Below are 20,744 nucleotides of genomic sequence, written 5' to 3'. Positions count from 1 at the left end.
CGTGAAACCTTTTACCTGAGTGCTTTCATGTCACCTTTACTATCTTTTTTCCTCACATCCTAATTTCTACAAGTATGCCTTGCAGTTACTTTTAATTGTTTCATTTTAATGATGACATGAAGTCGTCGAAACGTCATGTTGCTTTACTTTCTGTACTTTTTTGGCTTAAATAAATTTATAATGCTGTTATCACCATTCTTTTAAATATGAATATTGCTTTTTCTGACCTAGGCTGAATATTCTTAACTTTTCTGCCGAATTCAGGCTAAAAATATAACATTTCTGTTTAAGAATGTATTGGGGTATCACTATTACAAGTGTTTTGTCTCTAGAGGCGTTGAAGTAATTTTTGAGCCAGACTGCAGGCAATAAAGCCTGATGTGACACATACGAGATCTTGCAGAAATGCTACTAACATCAAACATACGGCTACTGGTGTTTTTTGGCTATTTTTGTAATCATATAAATGTGGTTACAAATATTTTACACACAAAATTATATTCTTTTCAAAATCTTAGCCTCGAATCTATTCATAAAATATTCTTTTGATTTCGCAAATTTCAACCTCGATATTCTTATAAAATATATCCTTATAAAAAGAGTGTACGCAATGTTGTAAAAAGTTTCGATATTTCCCCCCGTTACCCTCCACTTTGGATACTCTAAGTCCCGCCCATTTGTCTCCCGAATCCCGTATAGTTCCCGCCCCGTCCGGGGGTTCTTACCCCACTTCTGTCCTCCTCTACAAGATGAAAGAAGCTTATGAAGACTCCTAGGGCTTTTCTTCAGAAGTTCGATAGCTGTTAGTTTAAATGTAACACGATGTTAAGACAACGTTGTGGCAACACTTTTGCAGCAAGGGTTCAAGTCACTGTGTTCAGTTTTATTCCAAATCGGAGGACATCAAGCGATCGTAAACTTACTATCAGCCCTTTAAAAGTTAAGGCTTTACAAAATTAAATACTGTCTTACAAGAATATTCCACTACATCTATGGAACAACGTTTCCTCAGATACGTCTTTCTAGTCGCTTCCTTGGAAACTTTCGACCAAAACACTAGGAAATATGGCCACTATTTTCGTTTCCTCAGATACATATTTATAGTGGTTTCCTTGAATACTTTGGAACAAAACGCTAGGAAACATGGCTGCTATTCTTTTTTATGGCATTTGCTGATTGCTAGTTGTAACATAATTAGAGCGGCCGTTTGTGATCGACTGTCAAAAGTAATTTTGTATATGCCTCCTGGTTTCTTGTTTGCTTAGCTTAGTCTTTGGTCCAAATCTTCTTAAACATGCTTTAACCGCTCAGTGGAAGATAACAAGCTGTATGACTAATAAACAGTGACTTGTCTCCATTACGTTTTCCCGCGCTTGGCGCCGGTTGCACACGTTTTCTTCGAGCTCTGATTGGCTCATCTCGTTTTAATCTCGTTGTGTTCGGTCACCTGTGATGTCTTTGGTTTTGGCTTTATCATCAGTCATTTTAAAAACCACTCTGTCTGTAAGGTTATATATTTATCCAACATAACTGTGGATACTGTAAGATATGAAACTAAGTAACCAGCGGGTGGCGCTAAATTACTTCATGCAGAGGCTCTGCTGAGAGAATTTGAGTAATATTTTACACAGCGTTGGTCATGTTATAAAACTTGTTCTTCACAAGCGTTATGGTTGTCACACCTAAACTCTTTACAGCCCCAGAATTGACCTCACGCCCACATTTCCTAGAAATAAAAATAAAATATTTTCAATAACAATCTTTAAAAAAAAGTAATTTAAATTGATTTTACCACTTCGTAAGGCAAATAGACGATCATTAGAGAGTCGGGTAACAGCTCTCGTAAGGTCTCACATGAATGGCCTGATACCATTTGAGAGGACAATAGAAAAAACAACAGCCCTGGAGAATTACAAGCTTACGAGAGCTGCCACACTTCTGTCATTAAACAAACTGAAGCCAGACCTAAATTTATTTCCCGAGAACATTTTGTAAATCGATAGACACTGAAAGAAGAAATCCAATGTTTTCTCGTTTTGTACTTTCTACAGCGACAATTGCTTGTAAGCGCCTTCAGCTTCTTTTAAAAAACAACCACATACACTAGTACGATTAAAAGACCAAGGCATTAACAACGTGATGCATAAGGTATTTAAGCAACCATGTCTGTTTTTGAAGCAGACATTGCACTGAAGATGCCTAATGGATTCCGTCGAGTTTAATTGTTTAAGAATATTCTGTTGTTAATGTTTCTTTTCATAAAGAACGTCTTACAGATAAGCTGATTTCTTAATGAGAGATGTAGATGTTGATGTAAGTGAATTCGCGCATGCTTAAGTGTTACTTACCGCTGGACTCGCAGAAGAGGCACGTCTTCGCACAGTGTTCTTCCATATACTGCTTCCAGTCCCCAGAAGTCATACACAAGCCTTGTCTTTCCCACTTCTCACACTTTGATGTCAACTGTTTATCAACGCACTCACCTTCAAAAGAAATAAACGACGTGCATGTACACATTAGTGACAGAAAGCACTTTGTACAGCAAATTCCACTCTGCTGAAAACGTTTAAAGAAATTCAAGTCAAACTTGAAAAACGCAAGCCTGGTGTTTTCATTTCCATTCTTACTATGATGACCCATGATTTGTTAACGTTTCTCTCAAATGTGTTCTGTTCTTGCACTTCTGTTAAGTAATGTTCCGCAAAGTGTGGAAGGTACCAGGCTATGGTATTGTGAGGAAAAATGTTAATGGCAGAAACGGCAAAGGCAAAACGGATAAAAGACCTCAATCTTTTGTCTTTTTGTGCGGGTTTGCCATTTGTCCGTCTCTTTCACAACAGAGAGCCTCGAGCCAGCTACTTCAACACGAGGATGAATGAATTTATAATTTTCGGACGACAAACTGCGGCAAGAATTCTTTTGGACTATTTTTTCGTGTTTCGAACGTTGGTTCTCGACATTTTTTTTCTTGAAACACTACAAGCGACTCGGCTCTTTCCATTCAGGAAGATCGAAAACGTTATTTCATTATTTTCCCTTGCCATGGCATTTCGAAAATAACTTATTGATCATGAACATGGCAACGAAACAAGCTTAGAGCCTGAAAAAGCGGAACCAGGGAATTTTAAGTCCCAGTCATCCAGTTTGAAGCTGATAATCGAACTATTGATAAATGAATTAAACTGAGTATCCTTTCCCTACTACAAAAAGTTCTGAGCACGTTTTTGTGTGGATGAAAAAAAATTCGGGCACTTGTTAGGACGAAAATTTATCCGCTTAAACATTTTGTTGTAAAGTGGTTTTCATTCGAGTAACGAAAAGTAAATAGTTCTGCATCAGCGATTATTGCCTTAAATAACTCGCGCCACTTTATCATCCAATCAGAAGTAAAACCAAAACCAGTCATGACTCGCTCGCCCTCGTTTTCCCGCGCTTTGCGTCAGCTACATGTAATTGCTTCGAGTTTTGATTGGTTCATTGTATTGTCTGTGTCCTTTATGATTGGCTAGAGTGATTACTTTGGTTTTGGTTTTATGACACTCAATTTAGAACTGCCCCGGAGTGTAAAAAGTTAATCCATCTTGATGCGGCTATGAACTAGTTGCAGATACGTTTTTGACGTTTCACTTACCACATCTTCCGCATGTCTTCGGACAGTGAATATCGACAAATTTCCTCACATTATAAAAGGGAGAATCACATTTGCCAAACAACTTGCATGCTCTCACATACAGGTCCTCGCAAGCTGTTAAGAAATGGAAAATATTTGAGGATAATGTATTCTAAACCATTACTAAGACAATTTTATTAACTGAATTAAATTCGAGTGCGAAATTTGAGGGCACAAGTTGTTTGTTGTGTAGCATTCAAGATTATAGCTGTTGTAGCTCTAATTGTGATAGACAAACTGAGTGAATCTAGTAGATAGCGAGATTCGTAGATTAAATTTATAAATTCATTTTTTAATCAACAGTGGACCCTGTAATCTTAGAGCGGACGGAGAAAATTAACGCCCGTTTCCGGAAGCCCTGACACTTTCACTTAGTTGGTGTGAAGTACTGAGAACAATCTTTGTAGTTTGGAGCCCAAATGAGCACCGAATCTCTGAATAGCTCTCTTTGCGGCCCTAAAACCTGGAGCTATAGGTTCTTTTAGACCCTCATTTTGGTAAACATGTACCCTCTTGTCCTCAGACAAAAGAAATAAAAGTAATTATTATATGGCTAGCTCCGTGAGCAGGCAAGATGAATCAAATCCTGCGCTGTGATTGGCTACCCGAGCGGGCAAGATGGAGCTACCTTGCCCGCTCGGGACTGCCCGCCGTGTCCCGCGAGAAAAATGTCCCCGAAAGCCATATAATATACCAAGCTTGTTCGGTCAAGATGGCTGGATATTGGCCTCGTTCTTTTTTGCGAGTTTATGGACCTCGACTCCGTCTCGGTCCATAAACACGCAAAAAAAGACCTTGGCCAATATCCAGCTATCTTGACCTCACACTTGTCAATAATCCATACATATCTCCAAAAGTGGCTATCACAAAGCATAGTTAATAGAGGGGAATGGTTATGAAACTCGACAAAGTTGTTTGTTGTAGGTTTTTGTTCCTTATATTTGGCCTTGACCGTGCACAAAACACAAAAGTTGTTCAGTTACTACTGACGGAGGAACTAACCAATAGAAATGTTTTGGTTACGTAATTCATTCATAGTGTATGAACGCAAAACAAAAGATTGTGCACGGTCGTGGACCTTCCAACATAAATCTTGGCATCTTTGTTTGCTCCTTTGATGTTTGCCGGGCTTCATAACCATTCCCCTCTATTAACTATACACAAAGAGAATGAAACCAATAGATACGTACGCAGACAGCCCTGGCCATTCCAGCCCATTGCTTCGTCTCCATTCCAACAACACCCGTACAGAGGCCTAGGATCGCGAGCCTCGCAGTCTGCTTTGGGATTTGGCGCCTCTGGTGTGATAAATGAATAGCTGAATTACGTAAAACCTGGTTTTCACTAGCGAGCACAGTCACAAGCGCAAGCACAAACGCAAGCAATAGGGATGACCCAAGTGAAACACAAGCACAAGCAAAATCATCCGAACCTCCCAAACTGTTTAGGCGCGAGGTAATCTGGATCCAATGTTTTCATTGGCCAAACTTAACCACGTGTGGTGAATATCCTTGTGCTTGTGTTATGCCTGAGCGGTATTTCGTTTTCACTTGTTGCAGCGCAAAGGCAAGCAAAACGCAAGCACAAGAAAAAGAAAAATTTTGATCCTTGTGCTTGTACTTGCGCTTGTGCTTATGCCTACGTCAAGGCCGTTTTGACTGTTTCCTAAGGGACTAATTAAGTGTTTTGTTAAATAAAAAATAGCTAGAGTTTAATGTAAAGTAATTAGGTAAGACGAACTACCCCCAAATCAAAGTCATCTCCGGTAAATAGGAGAGTGGGCGACGTTCAGATTTAGCCATTACCAGGTGACCATAAATCAGCCAGTAAGAGCGCGCGTTAGATTCAACTAATCCCCAAGGGCCCGTTTCTCGAAGGTCCCGAAAAGTTTTCGCACCCAGAAATCCAGAGCAAAATCTCTAACCTTATGGTTGCAGAGCTGTTTTATTCACATATTCTTAATACGAACAGAGGTTCTCCTCATACAAGGAGTTTCAGGCGTATAAAAATGGCTTTGCGGGCTCGAAAAGTTTCCGGGGCTTTCGAGAAATGGGCCCAGTCGTTCGAAGGCTGGATAACGCTATCCACCGGATAAATCGCTATCCAGTGAATGAGTGTTAACAAAACAAACCACGCTATCCGCTGGGTAGTGATTTAATCCGTTGGATAGAGTTATCCATCTTTCGAAACCCGGGCCAGCTAAGTATATAACAATGTCATTTAAATTAACCAGAGACACCACACGATGCCTGAAGTCCAATGTCATATCTTTAGAAACTGGCGAGCTAAGAGAAAAGTCTGTTTTACTTGGCTATGTGTTACCTGGCTAGTAAGCTTTAGGGACAATACCATTTTTCAACGAAGCTTATGATTATGATCGCATTCAGTTGATTTCTGATCATGGGGGAGGGGGCTGCCCAATTTAATATTAAAGACTGCTATGGTTTCTCGCGAATTAAAGCGATTAGGCGATAGCTTCAGGGTTTCAGCGAATGTGCATCGTTTATCGCGTTCTTGCTGAGCCACATGTATCTCAGCGGCTGATCGCCAAAGAACAATTTCCTGCCAGATTCATAAGTTCGCGTTTGCTTGTTGTGAGAACAATGGAATCGAACACTCCAACGATAAAAGCTTGCACATGCGCCAAACCGTAAAAGCGCCCCTTTAATTGTACTGTCACTGAGCTATTCGACAGTTAAGGATTGTGCCTATATCGATCCCTCGCAATTTCCAAGATTTTTTCTTTCACTTTTTAAATTCATTGGTATACACTTACTGCAGAACCTGCAAGTATAAGCACAGTTATTTTTGAACCAAACCGACTTGTTGACGCACTTATCTTTGACCTTTTCACAGTCTTGAAGGTCGACGCATAACTTCACTAAAATTAGAAAAAGAAAAAAAACCGATCAAATCAGTCAATCAGTTAATTAATCAATTAATCTATCAGTTCCTCAGTCATTAGTTCTGTTGATAAATCGATCAGTCGATTAAATAGTCACTAAAAAAAGAAATAAATAAAAGGGACGACGACATCACAGTCAATAAACTACAGACCTCCTGCACGCTTTTCGTGTCTGTAATGCTAACATTTTCATAAACAGGCTATGAAAAACAACAGAGAAAAATTAAAGGGACGACTGACTTGAATGTAGAGATTATTCAACGTATAGTTGTGTACTACTGCACGGTATTTTACGAGGTACGTTTTAAAAGCAGGATGATTGGAATATCTCAGATGCGTTGCTCAACTTGACCACACAATCAGCAGTTTGACACACGGCCGTATCCAGCTTATAACTCGTGTGCATGTTGCGTGCGATCCGCTGAGGTGCACTTATTCCGGCTCTTCTCAGCGCGGCGTATCCGCACAGGCTTTCTCAACAGGTCGTATGACTTGCTTAGCTCTTTCGACGAGGATATTATCGCTTGTGTTTAATATAATGAACCTACCACCACAGCCAGCTTTCGCTGGCCCATCAGCAGCAGTTTTGCTGTCCGGACAACAGCCATATTTAGTGTCCCAGCAATTCTCTTCTGTTTTATGGAGAGAGAGAGAGAGAGAGAGAGAGAGAGAGAGAGAGAGAGAGAGAGAGAGAGAGAGAGAGAGAGAGAGAGAGAGAGAGAGAGAGAGAGAGAGAGAGAGAGAGAGAGAGAGAGAGAGAGAGAGAGAAATATTCAGTTGGCTTTTTTTTGCTTGCGACACGCACAAGGTTAAGTGCAATCACTAGATTCCTCATTTTAGGGCGAAGGAAGATAAGGAGGATAAACTCAAACTATGTCCTTTCGATTTACAGTGCTTGTAAGGTAAACCTTTTAGCCTTACGCTTGGGACTGAGTCAGTCCTAAGCAGTCCCAACTGACAGACTGACTGACTGACTGATTGACTGACTCACTGACTCACTGACTCACTGACTCACTCACTGACTGACTCACTCACTCACTGACCGACTGACTCACTGACTGACTGGCCGGCTGACTGGCTGACTTACCACAGAATCCACAGGTTTTTCTGCACCTCGATTTCACCCATGCTCTGAACCTTTCTTCCCAACACTGTCCGTTGTCCACGAACCGTTGACATTTCGGAAACCTGTCGAAACATTCTGCCAGGAGAGAAGTGTATCCTTAGGCTGACATGAACGAACTCCTGACAAGTCAATTCCCAGAATCAAGCCTGGGTGTACCATTGGTGTGTGAATATTGAAGAAGATGAATAGCTGACGAGAGCTTCACTACGCGACTGGCTTGTCCTTATTATGCCCTGATGGCGTGACAAATTTTGGAGTCGGTCTTCCTAACGATTGTTCTCGTTTTTTTTTCTGACGATTTGGCGGATAACTGTGGCCCTTGGTTCCTGCCGAATGGCCAGTTTAAGTTTAAAGTTACGTCCAATTTAAATTTTGCGCCATCTTTTGCAGTCGGGAAACTTCAGACAGATCTTCATAATGTAACAAGCATACGCTCACATTAAGTTTAGAATGAACATTACGATAACAATAATAAACATTTCTGTTAGCCTGTGAACAGTCTCCAGCTAGCAGGGTCCGATCACGGCTGGAAGGGTCGAGAAGGCCCTGGATGAGAGTGAGGTGCCCGAGGGGGAAATGCGTTGGAGGTTTGGGCTAGAGAGCCTGTTTGCAGGCTACATTTCTGTTTATTGCGTACCACAATATCACCACTGAATATAGTGCTTCGCGCACTGATGTTTAAAAAGTTTAAAACTTTGAACGTTCTAACTGACTTAGAATCAAAACTTCTTTTCAAATGTTTAAAAAACTTACTTCCATCATCGTATAGAAGCTCGTCCTGTTGTGGCTCGTACCAGGCTACTGGACCGTGAGAATCGTCTGACACGTGAGCACGGACGGACATCTGGTCCAGAATTTCGAACATGCGCTTGATCTCAGCCAGCGGTGTTAGCTCTGAAATATGCATTTCTTTATTGTCAAATGGGAGGTCATCAAACACACTCTGTGGAGCATCATGTGGAAGATCTGGTAGAACTGTAGAAAAAAAATTCAAGGGCAAAGACATCACTACTGATGTTAAGAAACACAAGTAGAGTTTTTGGTGATTTTTCAGATCAGTTATAATTTCAGCCTTGATCTCTCAGCTATTGGTGAATTTTGCAGATCTCAGTCATAAGTTAAAGTGCCTATGAAGTGAAAAATAATTGCTGCTTATTTGAAAGGCTTTTCAAAGTAGAGAAGAATGGCGTTTTCCTTTTTGGAATATCTTTTTTCGTTTGAGAGATATTTACGTTTTTGTAAGGAAAGTGATGACGTCATAGGTGGTTCCACTAAAACAGCACAACACTCAATCGAGAATAACTCTAGAAATATTAAAGCGGTGTTCTTTAAACTTGGCACCAGAAATGTACATCACAAAAGAAACATAATGACACCCGTCGTGCCATTGCCATGACAACAGTTATGCCGCCGGTTCTGTTTTAATTAAGACTGAAATTCCCAGATTTTATCTTAAACAGGATCATCCACTCCCAACAATCTATTGGGGAGAGTTAAGACAATATGGGAACCATGCGTGTTCCGAGCAAGACTCTCTGTCCCGCTTTAAAAGGTTGCAAATGGAGATATTTGGTTTTTCACAGAAAGAGACTGGAGCCAAGAGTGTTGCCATGGCAACAGCATAGTAGGTGTCAGTCTGTTTCTTTTGTGATGTACATTGCTGTTGCCAAGTTTGAAGAACACTGCCTTAATATTTCTAGAGTTATTCTCGATTGAGTGTTGTGCTGTTTTAGAGGAACCACCTATGACGTCATCACTTTCCTCATTTGCATAATACAAAAACGTGAATATCTCTAAAACAAAAAAAGATATTCCAGAAAGGAAAACGCCATTCTTCTTTCCTGCTTTCAAATAAGCAGGAATTATTTTTTACTTCATAGGCACTTTAAAAAGTGCGTCCTTTCTAAGCTGTCAGTGAAAACCCATTCAGACTCTAATAGTTATTTTGACAGCTGAATTAAGCGATGAAAAATAGTGTGTTGCTTAGCATATAGCCACTAATCTTCATGATATTTTACTCTTTATTTGTTCTTTTTACTTTGTTTTTAAGTGGTTTCCTGTGCTGAAAAAACTGGCATTTCACTTTGACACCGTGACCTGGCAGCACACATATAGCCTTCAGAGTGAGTAAAATATTTCATTATTTTCATCTCAGATTACTTAGAAGTCGTTTGACATGCTTGTTTCTCCGTTTGTTTGTCTCTTTTTTTTTCTGCGAGCTGAACATGAAGCATTTTGAAGATACCAAACGCGAAACAACACTTGATTATATTTTTGTGAAAGCTTTCATTTTTTTCTTGTGTGTTTAATCCTTGTTATTTCAGCTTGAAAATAAATCATGGCATGCTAGCGTGGGTACGAACTATAAAAACAGATTCGTTTACTAAAACCGAAAAAAAGTCACGATCGAGTTGCAATGGTTTTGTTGTGTTTGACCTCGCATCTCCACTCTGTTATTAAATGCGCCGCGTGGCAAACGGTTGTTTAGGTCGACTTTGGCAGCAAAAAGGTTTTCGATCTAAAGATATATTGAAATTTACTGGGACATTGGTGTGAGGTCGTTTTGGTTCGATGGCGTGACTTCTGGATCGATAGCGTGACTCAGCTCACGCACAAGGCTTCTCTGTCATGCATGTTTACGGTAAAGGGTGTCGCATGTCCCATTCACGCCGGTCCTGTCCGTAACCACTTTAGCCGTTTAACAGCTATTATATAATCGCGATCTGAGTTAAACCGTTTAACAGTGTCATCGAGATTAACTATAGCTAGGGATTAGGTCACAGTAGGAAAATTCTGATGGACATCATTTCCTTATCAAGTAATTGGGTGCGGCACGATTCAACGAATATTTTTATTAAACGGAGGTGCGGGGATTTTGAAAACTCGACGAATACTGAACCTTCCGCTAACGATGCTAAAAAAAAGCCTCAAATAGAAAGAGTTCCGCTATAATTCCGTTAATTTTTATACGCCATCCGGTTGCGCCGGACCATGAGGGTAATATTCTGGCTTTAAGCTAACATGTCCAGAATAGATTTGAACTTTACCCTTTGAAAACCATAACGACGACGCGCAAACTCCCTTAAAGTTCTCTTTTTTATCCCAATGCCACCCTTGTTTACCCTCCAGACTCTTAGAACTTTCTATAATAAGATTAATTCTCTGATTTTAATTCTTCTTTTTTATCCTTTGGCGTGCCAGGGTGTCAGCTGGCTAATTCGGTTGGGATGGACTGACTTTGTCCTTAGCCTCTTAGCATTTCAGTCACGTGCTACAGAAAACAATGGCAGAACTCCTGCACATGTTAAATTTTATAAATTTGAGGCGCTGAAATTCATCTTCCTGGGCAAAACTTCCTGTTGTTGTTTACTCGCGAAGTATCCTCTGTCGGAATTTTAGCCCAGTGTCGTCTGACAGTCACCAGGAGAGACACGACGCGGGACGCAGAAGAATTAACTCAGACTATCCACCTTTGGTATTGTGGGTCAGTTGATGTCATGATTATTTATTTTAGCGACTTGTTTGTTTTCAACGTTCTATCTCCATAATTTCTAATATAATGGTGTGTTACTGTTATCATTTGTGCGCAATTAACGCTCGTAAAATTGAGAAATCTGATTAAATAAATCGCGCCCATTAATACCCCACCACCGCAAAATTTTTAGTGACGATTTAAACATGACCTAACTAAAAGGATATTTTCAAAATAATTTTGGACACAAAATTAATGGAGTTATTTTGAAATGAATTTCAAGATCTCGTTTGTTCATTTAATGCGAAGAATCTACGTTGTAGTCACATTTTCCCCTATTTTAGAAATTGGTTGAATCAATCTAGCGTGCGCGGTGGACTGAGCAAATCTTTAGAATCAGGCAACAAAAAGCAAAGATACAAAAAAAAAATAAATCAGCCAGTATTTCTTGCATTGCGCCTTACGTCAAGCGCTAAAAGTATTGAAATGGTTTCATGAGTTAAATCGCGTTTGAAAAAACTCGCTAGAATCATAGTACGAGAACCGTTGTACGAATTGGCGGGAAGACCGCGTAACGACAGTGAACACTATGCAAAATTTTGACCAAATTCGCGAAATTTGAAACGAAAATCAATGTAAAGCGATAAATAAACATTGTACTTACTGTATTTCGCGGTGATGCTTTCCAAGACAAGAAGAACAACAAACAGTCCTAAATGTGCCATTGTGGTATGAGAAGATCGTTTCAAATCTCCCTTCACTGGATCACTGTTCCGCCGCGTTTACCTGTTGGAAGCTGATCGCATATCAGAGATTCAATTGCGGCGCAGGCTCTTTTATACCGAGCGGAACAAAGGTTACTTTTATAGAATTTTTGAATTTGGCGCTGATGTCAAAAACGCGATATCTGTTAGATGTCATACTGGGACGAAGTAGCGCGGAAAAGCTGGAATGAAAGGCACTTGTATGGTTTGCATGCTCAATAAAACTGTTATCTGTTAAATTGGAACGTTAAGGAAATCACCGCCTTGTGTTCAAAGCTATCTTGTAAACTCATTAAAAGCATATCGGTCGTGATTGTTTTGCTTTTGTCGCATTTTTCGCGCCTTTTCTTCTCGATGGTCGTAACGTTGACTTCTATTAAGGATAAAACGAACACCTTCCACTCGGCTCGGGCGCCCGAAGAGCCATTCATTGCGTTCCGTTTGCTCAATTTGCTTAGTCCTTACTCTCTGTACATGTGTTTGCATGTATTTTACAACCACGAAGGAAAAACTTCCAGTGAGCCGCGAAAGTTATTCGCGTAATTTAACATTCAAGCTCACTGTTGTAAAAGACAATGTAATCTTTTGAAATCAGCAAGGTCAGAATGAGAAGGCAAGGCTTATTTGCTTCTTTTCAACACAATGATACGCGCACATGATATTAATGTTTATTAATTTGAAATTCAGAAACAAGTACACATGTAATATTGGTGGTCTTCCAACTAGTACTCTACAAGTTGTTGATGTATGAACAACAGCGCGCTTTGATTTTTCGCCACATTGTATACTTTAAGTTATACACGAGAAGATTGAATTAATATTATAAGTGTCGATAGAAAACCTTTTTTTGTTTTTGAATAATTAGCTACTCTTAACTGCTTGTTGAAGCGTAGAAAAGTCACGCATACGTTACGTTGAAATTACAGATAAGCATGCAAAAAACGTCTCATATCGTGCGAATACGAGAAAAAAACATCCGTCGAATGTTTACCCCACTCAGTTCTTGTCGATGCTTATCACTGAGATCTGTTGGCACATACAACGCGTATAAACATTCTTGTAGTTACAGTGGAACCCCGTTAATACGGACACCAAAGGGACATGATAAAGTGTCCGCATTATCCGGGTGTCCGTATTAAGCAGGCTAATTTAAGAGAAAATATATGAGCTTTTTAGTTGTCGGGACAAAGAAAACTGTCCGTTGGAAGCAGGTGTCCGTATTAAGCGGGTGTCCGTGGAGCGGCGTTTCACTGTATTTTAAATTGTATTCACTTGTCAGCTGCGCTTCTCAAGTAAATTTTTAACACCAGATACTTTTTAGCGCACTGCACACGACCCGGCGAGTGGAACACCGATCTTGTCTTTCGGCCGTTTGAACCCTTAAATCGCCCAAATGAACTTGACAAAAATGAGATGATATATATTATCTTGCTTCTTCTTCTTTTTTAGGCAAGTTAAGTGACTTGATAATGACTGACTTGAATCATCAATTCTGTGAATTCCAAGCTACTTTTTTGCGTGGGCCAAAATATAATTTGGAGCAGCTTTTCAAGAAATATGGAGACATAGTTGTTTATGGTCTGTCAACTTCTCTCAATTGAGTCTGGTAGAGTTCAAAAGGCAGTGCACTTGACAATGAAAAGTTGGAATTGATGATATCAGAAAATGAAAGCTTCTGTCATGGCTACAGGAGATAAAACTTTTGACTATATATCATCACTGAGTAAGCAGTTATTGCATTAGGGAATAAAGATCGCATTACGAATGGCGAATGGTCCTTAGATCTCGCAAAATTGTCGTCGAATTTCACGGGTCTTGCAGTCTCTATTTTTCAGCGGCTATGTGCGTCTCGCAGTCTCTATATTTTTACAAAGTTGTCTCTGGGTCTCGATTTTGTGAAAGACTAATAAGAAAGTGTCGAACCCGATTAGTTTGCAAGCTTGTTACTCGGTCTCGTGATGTAAAAAGTCAAAATGTTTCAGACACGCCAGTCGCGCAGTCCCTCAAAATCTCGCACTTAGTTACCATTCACCGCCCCTCTATGGGAAGCTCAGAAAACATTAACTTGGAGCTACTTGGATACGGATGCATAAGTGAAGATTGTAAGATGTTATTGTGCTGATTGTGAAAGCTTTGGTGCCAAGATTTTCAATTTTGGCGCGCAACGAAAATTGATCAGATTGATAAGACTGATAACATCGGTTGGTAACTGTTGTCAAAGTGCAAATTCTTTGCTGGCTTCATAGTGATAACCAGTGGGATTTGTAACGATCAAAGCCTTCTCGTGATTATGTGACGAGCTCCTTTCTCTTATAACTCGCATGATGCTCGCTTGCCCTTATTGAGGAAGTGTAAGAACCTGCTAAAAGAGGCCACGGACTCGGCTATGGTTGTAAATCTCAGAGAATTATCTAGCTTGCGTCACTACCACACTGTTGTGTTTTTAATTGTCGTGATCGAGTTCCACATCAGAAATATAATTTTTCTGCTGACGAGCTGAATTCTACACGACGACGGAATTATAAGGATTCAGGAATCACACTTTCAGCGAAACGAAAATGGCTCAGAAAAGGACTGAAGTACTGTTGTAGTAATTTGAAGGAAATATTGCTGACCCTGTCGATTTCAAACGATTCAAGGTGATTATTTTTGGCCGGTGTAAATGAGCTCATGATCAATTTAAACGTCCGACTTTTGTGTGAGACGGTTCATATATTTGGGACAATAGAAATAAATGTTCCGGAAATTAATGGGCCACTTAATTAATGAAATTGATGCCGCGATTAATTGACCTGCACGGCTTACATCAGCTCGAATTTTTCGAATTCACGCAATTTTAATTCTCCTATAATAAAGTATCCTTAATTTCGCGGCTTTGAACTCTGTCTACGTAGTATGTAAACTCTCTAATAGAAAACTTTGTTGTTTTTTTACAAAAAAAGCCTGTCATGAACACAAACTTGCGTCCGTTACATAGCTCATTGTTTTAACCTCCCAAAAACGAAAAAAATTTATTTAGGGCTGTTGGAATTTGCAAAGCCGCGGAATTTGGGCCTCTTAAAGTTTCGACAACATAGAGACTTTTGATGATCTTCAACCGTCAAAATTAACGATGACGCTGAAAATACCAGCCACCACATAACTGTCGAGAAATGTTGAAATTTTGAAACGTTGTTGTTTTTCTTCATTTTTCTCACGGTATTAACTCTTCCAGTTATTCTTTTTATTAACACTGCCACTTATGGCGTTGTATGGTTTCTGGGCTAATCTAATTAGTTCAATTCTTTGGCGTCTTTCTTGAGAATATATGGGACGCTTCCTTAGTATATTTTCAGCATTGGCAAGCAAACCGGACATTCAAACAAGACATTGCCAAATAAACTGAAAATACCCTGGTTAAGTAGTTCTGAAGCCTAAATTAACCTTGGAATTGTAAAAAGAAAAAAGAAAAAAATCGTTTTAGTCTTAGGAATTTACTGCACGTGGTCCCTTCAACGGCTATGACATTCAAGAAATTCACTGGCGTCGCAGGAGTTTCTTGAAACTAGGAAATAGATAGCTGGCGAACGAATCCTTGTCTTTCTAAGTTTCCCTATTTGACAGGAATCTCACACGGTCAGAAATATTAACTTCGACGCTTCAAAAACGGCTCTTACAAACGCGCGCGCGCTTCGCAAAATGAAACGAACTTTTGAATCTTGAAATATGTGAGGTCTGAACGAGAAATTTGATCCCTTGTCAGAGAAACTTTCCAGCATGCTCTAGGTGCATTTATCTTGATACCGAAAAAGTGACTGAAGACAGACAAAATTAATGTGAAAAGACTCGAGGTCAAGGTATTTGATGAGCTAGCGTACAGTCGTTTAGCACCGGGGCCAAATTAGTGCGTTCCGGATGCGGCGGCTTTTTTTTGTCTAGAGAATGTTATAACTTTATAAGGGGTTTCAAACTATCTTTTCCTGCAATTCAAGCCGTGCCTTTTATTCCTAGATCACGCGCTGCCCGTCATTTCGTGACCGATCTAAAAGAGCGTGACTTACCATCTGAAACAGCGTGACTTACATATTTCATCTAAAATACTGTGACTTGATAGCGTGACCTCGCCTCTTTAAATTTCAATTATCACGATCAAGTGTGTCAAATGAGGGGATCAGCACATTTTCTAGCTTCCTTTGGCGCGATGCGGGGGTGGGGGAGGGAGGGGGCGGCGGAATATTAATCACACGTATGTCACCTAGTGATAGAAAGTTGAAATCCGCCAAAAGAATTTGGTGTTAGCCTCTGGGTGTTTAAATCATTTTCAAGCGAAAAGGGTACAACAGTGAGCCTTCTATACAATAGAAAACGTTATATTATATTCCAGTATCATCCATGCTAAGGCGTTGAAGCCTGACTTTCACTTAGCCGGTGAGTCTTCGCAGTTTTCAAACTTCTCAAAAGCCAAATAACCGTCTACGAAACTGTTCATGGATGCCCGAACTATAAAGTAAGGCCTCGTGCACACGTGCGCTGGCCGAATTTGAAACACCGGTTAGGCCCTCCCTCCACACTAATCCGTCACGAAAACGGAGCTTTTCGGAAACGCTCTGAAACCGGAGGAATTTGAAAACGCCGGCTTTGCGTTTTAGTGTGGATTGAAAACATTTTGTAAACGAACTGAGGTTTTCGAAAACGATCATTAGGTTACGATAATCATGTGATTTACCCGACCGAGTTTTCCTCAAACACAGATCCAAAATTAAATGAGCGGTGGTTATTGCGTTTTTAAATTCCTCCGGCGTAGTGCGGACGGATAACTGATGCATTTTTAGAGTGAACTCCGTTATCAAATTCCTCCGCCGGTCGTAGCGTGGATTGGGGCTAACAAACTTAAGGAAACATTACCTGCCTTTTCCAGACCGTTCTTGGATCCCAAGTTCTGCTTCTGATCTACACGTATCACAATTAAACAAATTAGCATATATATTATATTGAGTTTGGTTAATTTAATTATTAATTTCTTTAGAATGCTGCACAATAGCTGAACACTTTCTTTTAAAAAATAAGATCCAAACCTTGGCAAGCGTATCGAAATTAGAGTGCCCCGCAGGCTCAAATGCCAACCAACTTTCTAAACATAATGCGAGGAAAAACTGCTTATTGTGCGTGCTTTCTCCAAACAGCTTTCGATCATTTTAGGGACCGTTCATTTTTTATGAGGGAGGGGGGGCTGGTGGGATTTGGGAAGCACCATTTAAAAATCGCACGACCCCCCCTCAGCTTACCAATTTTTTCATATGGCCCCCCCTTATAGCGGTAATTTTTTGGGATGACCCCCCCCCCAAAAAAAAAAAATTGAACAAACAATATTTAGATTTCAACTTTTTTAATATTTCTCTATTATCCCCCTACTTCACGTTATTGTGCTCACTATGAAGACAAAATTAGAATCCCTATACTACAGAGAGCTGTTGTTTAAAAAACAAATCAAAAGAAAGAGAAGTCAATTTCGGATCTCCTAGTTATGGCTCGCCCTGAGCGTGTGGCATTTGGCCTCTCATTGGCATCTTCCTCATCTGAATTGATGAATGCAAGAATGACGTCACTTGAGTCATCTTCTCCCCCAGAGTCAATGGCATCACTGTCATACTCATCATTGTCACTTCCATCCATTTCACTGCTGTCAGCACTTGCCCTGTTGTCATTTTGTGTCAATGTCCTGGCATTTCTCAGTGTTGGTTGGCCAGCTCTGAGAGGACTCTTCTGCTGCAAGCATGAATGTCTTACAATTGCCTTTACTTTCTCACTCTTGCTGCGTTTCAAATGCTGCTTCAGCCCCTGGTGGTTCAAGTACTTGTTTAGTTCTGGAACACGGAGCTTTTTAAGCTTGGTTAGATCTTCGCACAACTCAGTCCAAGGATAATCCTCATGTGATTTATATTTTGCGTCCCTACTTAACTTTGCCTTTTCTCCTGCTCTCTTTTTCCTTTTTAATTCCAGCACTTCAAGATGCTGAAGATAATCCACCACAAACTTTGATTTGACAATAAACTTATCTGCAAACAGAGCAACGCTCTCTGGGTCAGATAAAACCAGCCTGCCACTTCCATGCTCTTTCTTCGCTTGGACCCTTAGCTGCCAGTCATCTGGATCACGCCCTTCTTTTGGGGTCTTCTGGTAGGAGAGGTAGTGGTATTCCGGTAGGCAGGAATGGTCAGGAACTGGTTTAGGGTATCTTTCTATGGGTGGTCCAGTCCATTCACAACAAAGAGAACAAATTTCTCCTTCCTTTTCCTGACAGGACAACTTTAGAAACTCCCTGTAGTTCTCCCCCTCCTCATAGTGCTCATTCATAAACTTCTCAATCTTACGGACGTAACAGTGGCCTGGAACAGAGTCTTTCCTTGCTCCTGCATTGTGATACTGAACCAAGTACAAAGTGTTATGAGAAAACTGGAAATCTGTTGATGTGTTGTGTCAAACACATTGTTACATTTAATTTACAGATGTCTTTATTTGGAAGGTTTTTCCCTCTACTCTAGTGACAGGCATGTTTAAATGTTGCCCTGTGCAGGTAGAACAAAAAGCTATGAGTGTTCTCAAATCTTGCAAATAGTGGATTACTTTTTATAAATTTTAGCATACTTGTTATGGTTTAAATTTTTCTATGGTTTAAAATTTCTTAATTTTCAATGTCTCAAGTTCATTGTCATAATTCAGAACAAAGAGAAATGAGAATCCAATTGGTTTGAAAATTTTAGCCAAAACTAAATTTAAACCATAACATACCCATGAAGGGCTTTTCCAATCGGGAAAAGAGTGCATTACTACATGAACATCATGAAAGAGGCTCATTCCAAAATGCGCAATAATGGCGAAAGCAACGAGTCGTTTAAGAAAAGGTTTACAGCTGAACGATCCAGGCAGTTTGACATCTTACAAGCAAAAGAAGCAATCTTTCTAAGTGCGGATGGCTGTTCAGAAAGGGCGAGTGAGTTTTCCATGCCAGGGTACCAGTTGAAGCCCAGTGATGGACGAAAACTGAACTTCTCCATCAAAGAGCACAGAGCAATGGTGGAAAAGTTGAATGTCATATTGAAAGATGTAAAGGAACACGATTCCACACTCTTTCAGTCCAATTGGCTTGCTTTGAAGCAGGGCGAAGAATTTGCCCACAGTTTTAATGTAAAACAGATCAAATGTATAGAAGCTAAGTTGACGAAGGTCACGCAGGACATGGAAGCACTAGAAAATAAGAAGAGCAATTATAACAGCATATTCAAGGGCATACTCAAACAGCACATCAACAAAAGGAGAAGGAAAAAAGAAAACCACAAAAAGTCAAATGAAAGAAAGAGGAAGCGGACTGAAAACAACGTCCAACGAGTTTATGGAATCTGTGTTGGAAACCTGCTAGGAAATGATTTTCCAAAATGCCTTGTGTACCCTCCCAGAACGGCCGTCCCGGAAGAGTGTATTAAAGTTGTGGATGTTGCCACGTCGTTATTTAGAAGAGATGGGCCATACATCGCACAGCTCTTGGAAGGGAATTATTTCACCAATGCTGCAAGAAGCAGAATCACCACAAACCTTGAGCAGGAAGTCAGAGATTATGTTTACACCTTCATGTACCCTGAAGAGTACACTCTGACGGAAAGCATTGCTGCTTCTTGCAGCATTGGTGAAAGAGACTCCCATAGCAGCACAAGCGGCAACGAAGAACTCGACGACAGCGAAGATGAAGATGAGTGCCAGTGAAAGTTGCATTCGAAAATAAGTGTTAAATACTTCTTTTCAGTAGCTACAAATGCTTTTTGTCGCCAAACATTTTTTTAAAGCAGAAGGAGAGTTTGTAATAAATTTGTATCCTGCCTTCTATGTTTATTCTATAGCAATTTTTTTGATATTCAAACATTATGCCATTTTAAAGTTTTACTAAAATATTTCACATGACCCCCCCTTTTTCCCTAATTTTTTTGGGATGGCCCCCCCTCGAAAGCCATTTTTTTCGCATGGCCCCCCCCCCAAATCCCACCAGCCTCCCCTACCTTATAAAAAATGAACGGTCCCTTACTAGCCACGTGAACTCGCGAGACTAACAAGCATATCTCGCGAGATGCGAAATTGCGCTAGCCGGGTCATGTATATTCATATCAAGGAAACTAAGTGGTTGCAGTTAATTAACTTCCCAAGAGCGCGCCCGCAAGGCATTGCGCACGCTTGATCAACTGAATTAATTGTTATTAACTATTTTACCGTATGCATATCTTTAATTTACACTGTCTATTACTTTTACGTATTTCCGGTATTACGTAAATATCGGCTACATAAAAACACTTCCCAATGTAAAATTTTTTTGATTGTATATGAAGAAGGCTGGTTTGGCCAGCCGAAATATAGTACACCTTCAAAAAATCATCCTACGTTGTGTCGGTTTTTGCTTTTGTACTCTTCATTTTATATGTAAAGCCGATTAGATCACTATTGATCCAACGTATACCAGAAGGATCATCGTTCCGGTTGCGTGCTTAAACATTTTATTAACTAAGATCAATAATTAAAATAAAAACTTGGATCCATAATTATTTTAACAACGTTAATGCTTTGAATTCATAGATTAGACGACATGCGAGCGATCTTAGGTCGTTAGTTCTATTTCATACTTGTTTAATGAGGTATTTGCAGCCGTTTGTTTCCTTCCCTTAACCGCTTCATTGTTTGGTGATCTCGGTTCACAAGGCTTTGGATTTGCCTCTGGGTAGGAGTCAAACCATTCAAGCCAGTAACGTCCGCAGCCTTCTAATGAGATCTTTTAACAGGAATGTCAT

At 40.1% G+C, this 20,744-nt stretch overlaps 1 protein-coding gene across 1 annotated transcript; it reads right to left on the bottom strand.

The window, feature by feature from the left end:
- Positions 1-848: 848 nt before the first annotated feature.
- LOC110052677 (uncharacterized) lies at positions 849-12,004 on the bottom strand. The gene is made up of 9 exons (XM_089279250.1): positions 11,838-12,004; positions 8,455-8,676; positions 7,663-7,776; positions 7,124-7,207; positions 6,447-6,551; positions 4,861-4,968; positions 3,632-3,745; positions 2,349-2,483; positions 849-1,726 (listed from the first exon to the last, which is right to left on the bottom strand). Exons 1-9 carry the CDS (start codon positions 11,896-11,898, stop codon positions 1,692-1,694), a joined length of 978 nt encoding a protein of 325 aa, XP_089135376.1. The 5' UTR covers positions 11,899-12,004; the 3' UTR covers positions 849-1,691.
- Between the last annotated feature and the right edge of the window lie 8,740 nt (positions 12,005-20,744).

Source organism: Orbicella faveolata, unplaced genomic scaffold (genome assembly GCF_042242905.1).
Source record: "Orbicella faveolata isolate gen_17 unplaced genomic scaffold, um_ofav_v1 contig_47, whole genome shotgun sequence".
Lineage (NCBI taxonomy): Eukaryota > Metazoa > Cnidaria > Anthozoa > Scleractinia > Merulinidae > Orbicella > Orbicella faveolata.
The sequence above is the reverse complement of the archived record's forward strand: the minus strand, read 5'-3'. Positions and strand labels throughout refer to the sequence as shown.

Coding starts and splice junctions, on each gene's coding strand:
- LOC110052677 (XM_089279250.1), bottom strand. CDS start 11,898: ATGGCACATTTAGGACTGTTTGTTGTTCTTCTTGTCTTGGAAAGCATC. Junction 8,677..11,837: donor AAGCATCACCGCGAAATACA/GTAAGTACAATG, acceptor TTTTTTCTACAG/TTCTACCAGATCTTCCACAT. Junction 2,484..3,631: donor GAAGACATGCGGAAGATGTG/GTAAGTGAAACG, acceptor TTTCTTTTGAAG/GTGAGTGCGTTGATAAACAG.